Source organism: Abramis brama (genome assembly GCF_963993115.1).
Source record: "Abramis brama genome assembly, chromosome: 21".
Taxonomy (NCBI): Eukaryota; Metazoa; Chordata; class Actinopteri; order Cypriniformes; family Leuciscidae; genus Abramis; species Abramis brama.
In genome coordinates, this window is record NC_139983.1 from 27,005,827 (window position 1) to 27,018,401 (window position 12,575).

The window sequence follows — 12,575 nt, forward strand, 5'->3', positions numbered from 1 at the left end:
TTTTGTGATCCAGGGTCACATTTCTGGTTAAAAAAAAAAGTTAAATAAAACAAACAAAAAACGTTGAAGAAAAGATGAACTCACTGAAACTATTACAGCATGGAGAAACTTTTAAATTTCAAACTGAAAAATAAATAGTGATTAACAAAACGTGATATTTTAAAGAATCAGCATGCATGTCCTTTCCATTCAATGACAATTCATAGTGACCACGACTGTCAGCAACACTAAAATACAACACCAAAAAAGGTTCAAAAACCTTTTCGTTCACTATATTCCAAGCCTTCTGAAGCCATATTGAGCTTTGTAGGAGGAACATGCAGAAATTGAATTCATGAATCACTGATAACCTTCCCCTCAAGTGAGCTCTCGACCCAATCATTGAGTCATGGAGTTGGGAACAAATCAGTTCAGTTTGCGAACCCCATCAACTGGTTTAATGAGAAGAACAGGCTCAAATGAACGATTCAATCACTGATCCAGTTCTTATGTTCTATCAGTGATTCATTCACAGTGGTTCTTGAGTTAACAGTTCACTGGAGGGGAAGTTATAACGGCTTACATTTTATTCTGATTCTCACAAAAAAGGTGTATGTGGAAATCAGAAGAAGGGAACACTTTCATGGTGCTTTTTGTGTTTTTTTGTTGTGTTTTTTTTGGAGCTTAACAAATTTTGTCACTAAGAATTGTCATTGTAATAGAGATGCATGAAAATTCTACAAGTTTGTGTACCACTGAAAAAAAAAAAAAAAGTGTTATGATTCTGCCCTTGTGTCTTTAATACTTTTCTTGTCTTAGGGTAGGATCATAACAGACTCTTGTTAAGTGTGCAAGCGCGTGGCTTTTCGGGCCATGTGTTGTCTCGTTCCTCGCCCCGCCCCCTTGTTATCCTCGTTTAGTCTTCATTGCTTTACCCTTGTCACCTGTTTCCCTCATTAGGTTCTCCCTATTTAATCCCCTTGTGTTTGCTGTCCTGTGCCGGTTCATTGTCATTCATTTTGTGAAACCAACCGTGAGTAACCTGTTGAAAGTCTTGTGAAGAGTTTGATCCTGTCTTAGCTGTTAGTTTATTGTTCAGTTTTCTGTCTGAGTCTTAGTCTAGTCTTGTTAGTCTAATATAGTCGATCCTGTCTTGTTTTGCCCCCTCGTGGGTTTTGTTTTCCCTGTTTTTCTGTAATAAACGTAGTTCACTTGCATACTGTCTGCATTTGGGTTCATCTCCTTGCACCATCATAACAAAAAGTCTGTTTGTGTCCCACTGAACAAATAGCAGCACATGAGAGTGAGTAAATGACAGAATTCTCATTTCTGGGCAAACCATCCCTTTAAACAAGCTTGATATTTTCCTTTGCAAATCAAGCAGATATATGTATATCAAAAAGAAACCGCAGCCGTCTTACCTTCAGGCGGCTCTAAACCTTTAGGTCCTGTGGGTTGAAATCCCGTCATGGCCCATTCTATCATCTGTTTGTTTTGCATGTCTACTGACTTAGAAGTGTCAGTATCGTCACTCTCCAGGCATGTGAGGAAGGTTTTGCCTGCTCTAGTGCTGGCTGCCTGCAAGGAAGGGCATTCAAACGTTTTCTTTAGATAGATTTATGCTAATCTGAGATATTAATATGAAATACAATATACTCGGGAACAATAAACTAGAGACAAAGAGCTTTGTTTAATACTTAAACATGTACCACAAATGAATTCCTACCTGTAGCACCTCAAAGATGGCTTTCTTATACATTGGTTGTTTATTGTAGGTTGGCTGGTGAAAGGCGTTGGTGAAGGAACTCAAAGGCAACAGTTTCTCAACACAGACCTACCAGAAAATATTAAAACAAAACAATACAACCTCTCTCAACAGCAATGGTAGCATAATGTTGAGTACCAGAGAAAAAAAATTGTATTTGCGTGAACTTGAACTTGCATTGTTTCCTGAAATTTAAACTCATCCCCTTAAAGGGATACTCCATTTTTTTTGGAAATAGGCTAATTTTACAACTCCCCCAGAGTTAAACAGTTGAGTCTTACCGTTTTCGAATCCATTCAGCCGAACTCCGGGTCTGGCGGTACCACTTTTAGCATAGCTTAGCATAGATCATTGAATCGGACATGACCATTAGCATCTCTCTCAAAAAAATGAGGCGCTGCGTCATATCATTACGCCTGCTGCACCCATGGTACGGCAGCAAAGTTTCTTGATTATTACGCAGGAATGAGAGTATAGTTCCTAGCCATATCAGCCTAGAAAATCGCAACTTTACATTTTCCGTCGGTCTTAGTACACGATGTAACTACAGAAGAGTCAAGTTTTAAATAGGAAAAATATCGAAACTCTTTGGTCATTTTTTTGAGAGATGTTAAATTGGTCCTGTCCGATTCAATGATCTATGCTAAGCTATGCTAAAAGTGGTACCGCCAGACCCGGAGTTCGGCTGAATGGATTCGAAAACGGTAAAACTCAACTGTTTAACTCTGGGGGAGTTGTAAAATTAGCCTATTTCCAAAAAAAGTGGAGTATCCCTTTAAGTATTGTAAGAAAAAATGATGTGGACGTCGAAGATCTCAAAAATGAAGTTTATTACAGCAATAGCAGTGGCAAGGTACACGAAGCACCTTGGGTTCACCGGCGTCAGAAATGAACCCAGAACATCCAAATCTTAAACCTTTTATCCTGTTCTTAACGTAAATGAAGTTGCTCTTGTTGCAACAGCTGTGGTCTGTATGTTAATGAAGTTGTGACACCCCATTGTCTGAGAAGGTTCTCTGTGTCCCACACCCAGTTCCATTCTACAATTGACTACCATTTGTTCAGGATGTGATCAACCCAAATGGTGAAGAAACAATAACTTGACTTTCTTTCATCTCTATGATAATTAAGCCATTTTGGGGTTGAGCTCATTCTAAAATATATTTTGGAGTGGAATCTGGGTCGAGGCAGACAACGATTTCTTACAGTATGAACTTGTTTTATACCTTCTGCCACAAAAGTGAATACAAACTTACCACAGAAAACTTGCCGTCGCCAAACCACATGACCCATCTGGTGCCTTCGGCCGCCCGGCTACGTCCAGTCATCAACCAGGATACAATCCGTCCAGGCCACCAGGAGAATCCTCGTAACTTTCCCCACACAAGCTCACCAATGCCGAAACCTCGGCCATCCTGCAACATACAACCACAAAAGGGATCCACTTGTTATTTCGATCACTTCACATAAATACAATAAAATGTACTGTTCATAACCTAACCTTTGTCTTTTGCATTGTCTTTTAATTTCTCTTTAATTAATGTATTTTTATTTCTTTTGTACTGTCTTGACTTTCAGTCTGTATAATAAATCTTTGGTGATTGCTATAAATGGGCAACCCTGAATCCTGCCACTTTAACCGCAGTTGTTGTGCTGAGATGCTGGTGTATCCATCCTCACAAGTTGCTTTTGAACTTTTAACTCTAAAGGTCACATTACCGTTGTTCTGCAAATGTTTGTGAGGATGAAAGATATCCACATGCAGATTTTGCAAAGGGTTCACATTGTGCTTCATCTGTAGATATTTTTGCCCACAAAATTTTGCAGAAACTTCTCTAATGTGACCACACCTTAAGGGCAAGAAGATGTACTACTATAGTTTTAGTATAGTTTCAAATTACTCCAACAAACCCTTCAGCAAAAGACAGACCCGATTGTTTAAACCTGGCTTTCAAATCTGGTTAGCCAGAAAAGTTCCAGGATAACTTGGCCAAATCCTGGGGTTTCTCAGAGAATAAATTGCCTATCAGCAAGCAGGTGTCACTGTCAAAAGTTACATTTCTGCTTTGATAATGAAACTAAACACACTTTCTTTGAACAACAGAAAATATGACGTTTATCCTGAAACTTATCCGGCTAACCAAATAAGCCACAATTGCAGAACGAACTACACAAAGCATAGAAGATCTACAGCATACTATTTCAAAATGATCAACACTAAGCCACAATGATGATGATGAGGAAGCTCGTACCTCGTACTCTGACTCTGTGTCAGCGGACTTGGATAAGGTCTTGTCTCCATCCCCTATAGAAACGGGCTCTGGGGTGGTGGCAACAGTTGGAGATGCCGGATCTGTAGGCTGCTGCTGCTGCTGTTGGAATGGTGGAGGTTGCTTCTGAGGAGAAGGCTGGGGTTTGATGTTGGTCTGAGGTTGAGCTTGAGGCTGTAGCGGTTGCTGCTGCATTGGCGGCGTTGGTGGAGGAAAAAGCAGTGGGACGGTGATTATGGAGCTGTCTTTTTGGGGCTCCGACTCTACCTCGCCATGGTCCTCCATTGAGTTTATCACAGACACCAGTTTCGCCTTCTTCTCTGCCTGCAACGTAGGGAACAGCGGGACAGGAAGAGGAGGAGGTAAAGCACACAGAACAGCAGTGGCTTTCCTGAGAATAGTACAGTTCAGCACTTGAGTAATGATGACTGCTCAGTTTGTTTACAGGTTCTTTAATCCCACGTGCCAACACAAATATCCCCATCCTCTTGATAAAGCACAAGTGCCGCCCCTTTGAATGTGATAAGTGGTAGAATCCTGTGAAAACAGTCCCCTTTTCATTGCAGTGAATGCTGTTTGCGATCACTTCGTAACAATGAGTGCTCCCCCCGTGGCTGTGATTGATGCGCGCTGGAGAGTTCAGCGAGTTTGTCCAACCTGACTATAAGCTATTAGGTCAAAAACAGAGGACACGAGCCAAGCCATGACTTAAGCAGCTCACAGCAAATCCCCAACAGCTGCACCTCTCTCGTCCTCTCGTTCTCTCTCACTCGCACGTGAATCTCTTTCACAGCTGTACTTTCTCTGCTGCTGGGGTCCGACTCCATCTCCAATTACACTCACACACACGTGAACCTGGCAGAGTCGCCCATGTGTGTGTCTGTGTGCAGAGAAAACGGTTGGATCCGTCCCCAGAAAGCTCTCCCTATGTCTCTCTTTAGCTAACTCCCTCCATTATGGTGGCTATACATTCATATAAGCCCGCAAAAGGGGGAGAGAGGCTCTGGAGCCAAGAGCTCATGAGTGTGCATGAATAGACAGTATGATGGTGTGGAGTAGAAACATGTGGCCACAAATCAAGAAGCCCCACTGTAGTATATAAATATCTGTACGGCTTCACTGGCTGCTTCGATGAGCTGGGCCATATGTGCCAGGCTGTTTATCTTTGACAGCGGTTGATGGTGGAAAGAGTATTTAAATGTATGCAAGCCATTTTGTGCAAATGAGCATGTATTTATCTCTGCAGGACTGGGCGGTACAATGGCACTGTATATACCAGTGGTTCTCAACCGAGCCTAAGTAAACTTCCAAGGGAGCTGCAAGATGTCTTAAAATAGTCATTTTTAAAATGTGTATAGCGCTTTTCATAATACAAACAAGACAAAGTTTCAAAGCAAACAAGTAAAGCATGTTTCGCAACTTAGCAAATGTTTCTAAAGTTGAAGAATACTGTTCTATAAACTCTGAAAATGTGAACAAAAAGGACAAATCACAACATCCATTTAGACGCAATATTTATAGTTTCTGGTCCAATGAATACAAGCGGCATTGTCAGTATTTAAAAAAAGAAAATTGCTGTCCACTGCACCCAGTCTTCAATGTCCTTAAAACAACAACTGAGAATGTGGAATAGAGGAAATATAAAGCTGTGACATCAGCATAACAATTAGAAAGCTAATTCCATGTTTCCTGATGTCCTCTAGTCTAGAGGAAGCCTGTACAAGGAAAACTACAGAGGACGTAACACAGAGCCTTGGGGGACCCCATGCTGTATTGAACTAGATAGATTTGTTAGATTTGACAGTTTCTCATTTACACAAACAAAGTGGTAGCAGTCAGAGTGGTAGCAATATGGAAAATGGATTATATAAAATGTATAACTTTTTTTTACAAAGATGTAAAGAATGTCTGTTGTAACAAATGCATCCAAAAAACTTTTACACTTGTAAACAATTTTTTTGTTTTGTTTAAAGGAGCAATGTTTTGGAGTTTAAATCGTTAATCACTATTAATTAGTTGGTAAGTACTTTTTAAAATAAAAATATTTGAAAATAAGCACCTTTTCATTTCAACAGATTTACAAGTACATATATCACAGGCTGTGCAGAGGCGCCTACAAATATTGACTTTGACAATGGGGGACCTCAGAGGCACAAAAGTTGACACCCACTGTTACATACCACGCAATGATAAAAGTGTTTAAATGCTGCTACACCGTTTATACCATATTAGATATATTTATGGGGCTATCAGAGGGCAAGACTGTTACACTATTTTCATTCACTTGTTTTTTTAATGAATGCAGTACTTTTAATTTCAAAAGTATTTAAATAACTAGATTATTCAATACTAGACACTATTGTAATGGTTATTCAATATATATAATCATTGTTGCATTGAATTTCCATCAAACACTACTATATCGTGATGTCTACTGTTACTGTTAAATACAATTACCTATAATATGTATATAAGATTTTCTGTCATATACCAGTGGCCTGATTTAACATTGATGTAATCTTAGTCCAATCATTTGAAGCCAAGCATATAAATGGGATTAAATCATAATAAAATTGAAATCTGAACTCTTATCTAAGTAAAAGAAATTCTTGAACTACCCATGACTGATTTCATCTCACATGCTTCACTCTCTGTTCACTCTAAATGTACACAATTTACATTCCACACAACGAGCTGAACTCACCCTATGTGAATGGAGAATGATAAAAACACCTGCTTTTTATATAAAACAGACACATAACTTCTTACTATCTACGCCTTACGTTGTCAAAGCTATCATAGATACCCCAAGACTTTCGAAACTGCTCACAAAAAATGACAGAGGCGGCCAATACTGCAGGCAACTATTGTGTATCAAATTGTACCGTGAGTGGGAGAGAAGAATGTCAACACTGGGGGATGGAAAGGGTTATTTATATATTTTTAAAAAATGAAAATATCAATAGAAAACTGACTCCCCAAAAACTGGGGGAGGAGAGGAAAGCACTGTGGCTATAAGTGGAGATTTGCTTCTGGACGTGCTTTTTTTTCCCCCAGCTGTAAATGCCCCTCTTCAGGGGCCTCACTGTAGCGAGTCTGGCTCTTGAAATTGAGGAAAGGGGAGATGAGAAGCAAGGAAAGGGGGAGGGTTCCAGGAGTACAGTACTTTACAGTCTTTGTCGGCCACAAACACACAGCCCAGCTCAGGAATAACAACATATATAAGCAGTATGTCATTCACAAGTGAGAGCAAGGTTGTTGTGCACAAGTATAGAATAAAGTATTATATGATACTGCGAAGAAAAAACACAACAAACAGCAACTATTGAAAGAAGTTGTACTATTGTACAATATATACTATTATATTATTTTAATACATTTATTAAAAATTAAGATTATTAACAATTCTAAAAACAGAAAGTTTCCTATTTGATGTCCTAGTTGGCTGTATGGCGATCCACTAGATAGAGGAACAAATAGGAAACAGTAGATTAAAAGCTTAGAGATGCATGTAGAGAAATAGTTTTTGAAACTAGTACTAGTCTTACATTTTGTTAACCATCTCTCACATACCCACTGAAGTAATGAAGTAAATCTCTGACTTTTAATTTTCTACATCAGCACCAAGAAAACTTACTGTTAAGCCACTATAGGACTAAAAATGTGAATGTACTGTAACGCTATCTTTAAAACTTTAACTTGAGCAAAAGAACACAACAGAGAATAGTATAGAAACTTACAGTACTAAGTGATAAGCAAACCTTTTCAGTTTCAACTCTTATATACATTGAGAAATACTGAATGTTAAGAAGGGTAACGTTGTGATAAAGTGTTTTTAAGCTCTATGTTGAAACTGGTGTGCTGTATTATAGTATAGCACGGTATTTAGGAGCACTAACTATATCTGAAAGGAAACACCCATGGCCTTAAGCTTCTCTCCACATTACAATGATCAACCAAGCCTCTTTACTAACCAAGCTCCTCTGGCAAATTCCGTTTTTCCAACCTTATTGTAATTATTTATATACCATGACATTTCAAGTTCAAGCCAATTCCACGAACAACTAATGCAGATGGATGCCTGTATTTAAGACCTTTGTGCACGTCTGAATGTGTTGCTGTTCATATGACATGAAAAGACAGCATTACTTAAATAATATTATTTTATGACACAGAGGGCTCACTATAAGGACTGCCTGAGGCCAGTGTGAGAGACTTTCGGGTCAGCTGCATTGTCACTATGGCCCTGGTTACCCCTGGTATTAAGATGCGTTTTGGTCGATCGGATCTAGGGGTGACCCCAAATAGTCGAAGATTCGATGCTTCGATTGGAGGAGCCTGATTCGACTACCGATCTCATGGTCGAATCTTTGCAGAGGTGTTATGAAACGAGGATCATGCCACTTTGGCTATATGAGGGCGCTCAATGTCTGACTTAAAGTAGAACTACCGGTTTTCTGTCAATATGTTCATATTCAGCCTATTATGATAATGCTGTATATAAAAATGTGCAAAGAAATAAGCTTTTAATAAATATTTTTAACGTGCGTAAATAAATCCAAACACCCCGCGTCCGCGTGACAGATTTAAGTTTCACTTTCAATCCGTAACCGACAGAGGAGCGTTTTGGCGGCAAGGATTTAAATCTTTAAAATAACAATGTCTGGGATAAGAAAATATAAAGTGTGGATGTACACCGTCAGAAAGGATATTCTCCAAGACTGGATTTAGCATCAGGAAAACCATGATCGCACTTCTGCCGGCGCCCTCCAACGTTAACAAGTTTCGCGTTAGAATGTATTTTATCCGCGCGCACAATTTGAAAAGACTCCAACGGACACAGAGTCACAGACAGAGTGAAAGATTGGATTTGTTCTCTCGATCAGGTACTGTAGGGTACAAGTGATTTCAAAACTTTTTAGCCGGTTCTAATTTGATTTTTGGATGCTGTGAGTGTGAACATTTTTAGCTAAAAAGACTGCCACTCCAGTTTAGCATTTATTGTTGTTTCTGCAGTTAAAAAGACAAAGTTGAAAATTGGCTACTATCGTTATTTTAATCATTTCTTTATTTTTATTTTATTTATTGATCTGTCAGGGTTATCTAATCTAACTATTTGTGGCTTGTGTTTTGAATATATGTTCCCCTGCACTTTAGGCATTTTGCACACATTTGCTCATCTTGTGACTTGATTCTGATTTATTTCGTTTTGTATTTTTATTTATTAGAAAGGTATATTCTGTTCTAATTTAATTTAGTAAATTAATTGTTTATTTTTTCGGTTTATCGATGTTGTGGTGTATAGAGCCGATTTAATTTGATTTGTATGTGAAATGCAAATCCTGTCTGTGGCCTTTCTGGAGTTATTTATGTTATTTCTTAGTTTTATTGATCCAAAATGTTTTTATACATTTTCTTCTATATCTTTGTGTGATTTTTCTGTACATCGCGGCTTTGAAATGTTAAAGCCCCGCCCCCAGCCCCAGCCCCACCCCCATACACATGATTCGACTATTAGTCGACTATAAGCCCATACACATGATTCGACTATTAGTCGACTATAAGCAAGACATGACGATTCTGATTCGACTATGAAAATCCATAGTCGGGGACACCCCTAATCGGATCACATGTGGACGATGCTAAATACAGGTGTAAACGTGGTCTAAAATGTTTTGAGCTTGTACACTTTTGACTCCTTACAGAGGTAGTCGAAAACCCATTTGACTTGATTGCTTTCGTAGTGTAAACGCTCACGTGGTCGAATGTGTTCGAACAGAAGCAAAAGACCACCTACTCTCCACCTACTGTCCTAAAGTGTAAAAAATTATGGGAAGCGCGCTAGCCAGACAGGATTTAAACTTTGTTGGTTGAAGCCCCAAGTTTGGTTTGAAGATGAAAAACGTACCAAGCACAATGTTCTCTCACCATTCCTGATTTCTAACATGCACTCACAGAGTTCAGCGTGGTCTTGCAGCTATCAGAATGTAAATGAAAGCTGCTGCTCTCCATCGTCTTCGGATGCGTTCATATCTAAATTGCGCAAGCTTATTTTGTCCATTAGATTTAAAGATCTGAAAAAAACATATATTTACTCGCCCATAGACCCTCCCCTCGAAGAAATCAGGAAAGAACTGGTTGAAAGTAGACAAAAGTGACGGATTAAAACACAAGGTGTAAATGGGTATGTGTCTCCCTCGTCTACCTGTGATCCGATTGACCAAGACGCATCTTAATACCAGGTACCAGGTAAACAAGAGCCTGTCACACGTTTGTTGACATGTACGTTTACAAATTTAAAAGTTTGGTTTTCTGTGGCAAAATTAATATTGTCGTTGCAAATTGTGCTGATATAAATATGTCAACAGGCTAATCTTATCAAGCTGGCTAACAAAGATGAGTTGTTGTTTTTTAGCAAGAATGAATGTGGTAAATCCAACATTGCAAGAATGATAGTCTTGGAAGCATTAGTTTGGGTTGAAAATTATAAACAAGTCTGTATTGTCACACCGCATGCAGTGTAAAAAGTTATAAAATATTATAATAATTCTATTATATATAATACAATTATAAAAAATATATTTATATTTTTTATAAAATAGTATTAAGTGTAAAAAGCCAAGCTTTTCGAACACAACTGATGGGGAATCAATCTGAGGAACATAACATTTTTGGAAACTGTTTTCGAACTAATAAATGATGTTTCTCTTAAACTTTGAACAATATGAGGAATTAATTCACTTCAAATGCTGGCGGCACAGCAGTGCACACTGAAATTCCAACAGGCAGGGGATGAATGGCTATCGCCACTGTGTGACAATCGCATTTATTTTGATGTGACTTTGTGAGCTATTGAACAAAGGCTGGTCACTTTTTAGCCTCCCAAGTCCGGAGAATAGAGGATGCATTTTAGTTTGCGATTGTGCTGGGTCCATTAAATAATCTGGTAATTAGCAATGCAGCAGAGGTCAGGCATGCTAAAAGAGTTTTAATGCAAGTGCCTTATTGTTAAAATCTTCTCTTTATTTGTTCACTTTCAAGTTGCTCAAAATTATTTTAGTCTGAAATCTGTCATTTCCTTAAGATTGCAAAGTAATCGTCAAAAGCTGAAGTGTAAAAGTCTGCCTGTTTCAGTCTGTGCAGCCTTGACTCAGAGTACGAGCTAGAGCTGGCAGCGCACTAATCACACGCGGTTCGTGGGTTCACTCGGTTCATTCATATTTGCATACCCTTAAAAAGACACACACAGCATTTCCGTTTCAACACAAGCCATAACTACCGCCAGTTTTACGTGTTTACGGTGCCGACCCAAATCTGACAGATGGAAAAAAGCATTTGTTCTTTGTTTTCAAGCTCAAAAGCAAAACTTCCCTTTTATATAACTCTTAAAGCATTAGTTTGAGCTAAAACATGCTACGTCTCTCTGCAGCCCGACTATAAATAACCACAAAAAACCACTGTCAGATCACACAGTACTATTAAAAACCAAGTATACGTGCACAAAGCCAAAGATATGCCCTATGCACAACATCCTGCAAGAGGTAGTAAAACAGGAAATACATTCAGCTATTTGCAATCCCACTGTGATAACATACAGGCTAGAAAAACAACCTTTTTAAGCAAACTATTTTGTCTTGTACTTGCAATGTTTTTAGCCCGGTCCGGCACTCTGGGTTTAAAGATATGGGTTTCCTTTAAGCTACCCGGGGCAGATGGTCCGTAACAAGTCTCCTGGAAATACCTGAAGTCAGCATATTCCTCCTCCAGCAAGTCTACTCAGACATGCACACTGTCCCCTGCGCTATCAACAACAAACAAGCCAGCCGACCTACCCATACACGCCTGCACTCGGCACTTTAAATCCAACGTGTGAGTCGCTTTTTTTCTTGCCCCACTCTTGGCCCAGTGGAGACCGCTTCAAAAAAAACAAAAAAAAAGAGGAAAAAAATCCCAGAAAGCATGAACATTTCTTTGTCTGGGAATTCAGGGTCAGGTGGTTCCCAACAGGAATTCTGGTTGGCTAGAGAGGACTTGCAGAATTTTGGCTGCTGTCCAGGAGGCTGTCTTGCAAGCAGCGCTGGAAATTCGCTGTAAACCTCATCTTCACCCGTATATCCATAGTACGGAGTTCATTTCCACTGCAGAGAGAGGAGTGAGGGGAGAGGGGGAGGAGTGAAGGGAACTGGATGGGGGTGGGAAAGAGGAATCTACTGTAGCGTTGGGTACTTATTAAAAAAAAGAAAGAGAGACATGATCCCCCTGGCTCAAAGAAAGTGAAAGCTTGGTTTTATACCCCCCCTTCTACGCTAACAAAGCTCTGCTGACTGTATGCGGCTCAGGCCTCGTAGGCAGAGGAAGGAAACATGTCAAGGCCCCTTTCAAAAGGGTTTCCTGCTGCATTGTTGAGTCCGATGAAAAGCGCTTCGAGACAACATGACTGTATAGACCTTTACAGAGCAAACATAGCTATGACATGTTACGATCTGCGCTCATCCACAATGTGCCTATTCAGAGAAAAAGAAAATTCCCAGGCTCCTGACAGAGGATTCCAGCTCTCTCCG

At 39.4% G+C, this 12,575-nt stretch overlaps 1 protein-coding gene across 8 annotated transcripts in view; it reads right to left on the reverse strand.

Annotated features, from left to right (window-relative positions):
* The window catches only part of dnmt3ab (DNA (cytosine-5-)-methyltransferase 3 alpha b), a 52,161-nt gene that overhangs the window by 15,523 nt on the left and 24,063 nt on the right, over positions 1-12,575 (reverse strand). For 4 of the 8 annotated variants that reach the window (XM_084096682.1, XM_084096681.1, XM_084096680.1 and 1 more), the window contains 4 exons: positions 3,997-4,338; positions 3,001-3,159; positions 1,706-1,813; positions 1,401-1,557 (listed from right to left, as the gene is read on the reverse strand). In XM_084096682.1, coding sequence (XP_083952808.1) covers positions 1,401-1,557; positions 1,706-1,813; positions 3,001-3,159; positions 3,997-4,338 — 766 coding nt within the window. Of the gene's footprint in view, positions 1-1,400; positions 1,558-1,705; positions 1,814-3,000; positions 3,160-3,996; positions 4,339-11,654; positions 11,665-11,755; positions 11,792-11,846; positions 11,985-12,575 lie in introns of those variants that run through there. The other 4 variants (XM_084096685.1, XM_084096684.1, XM_084096686.1 and 1 more) reach the window with 4 other exon arrangements.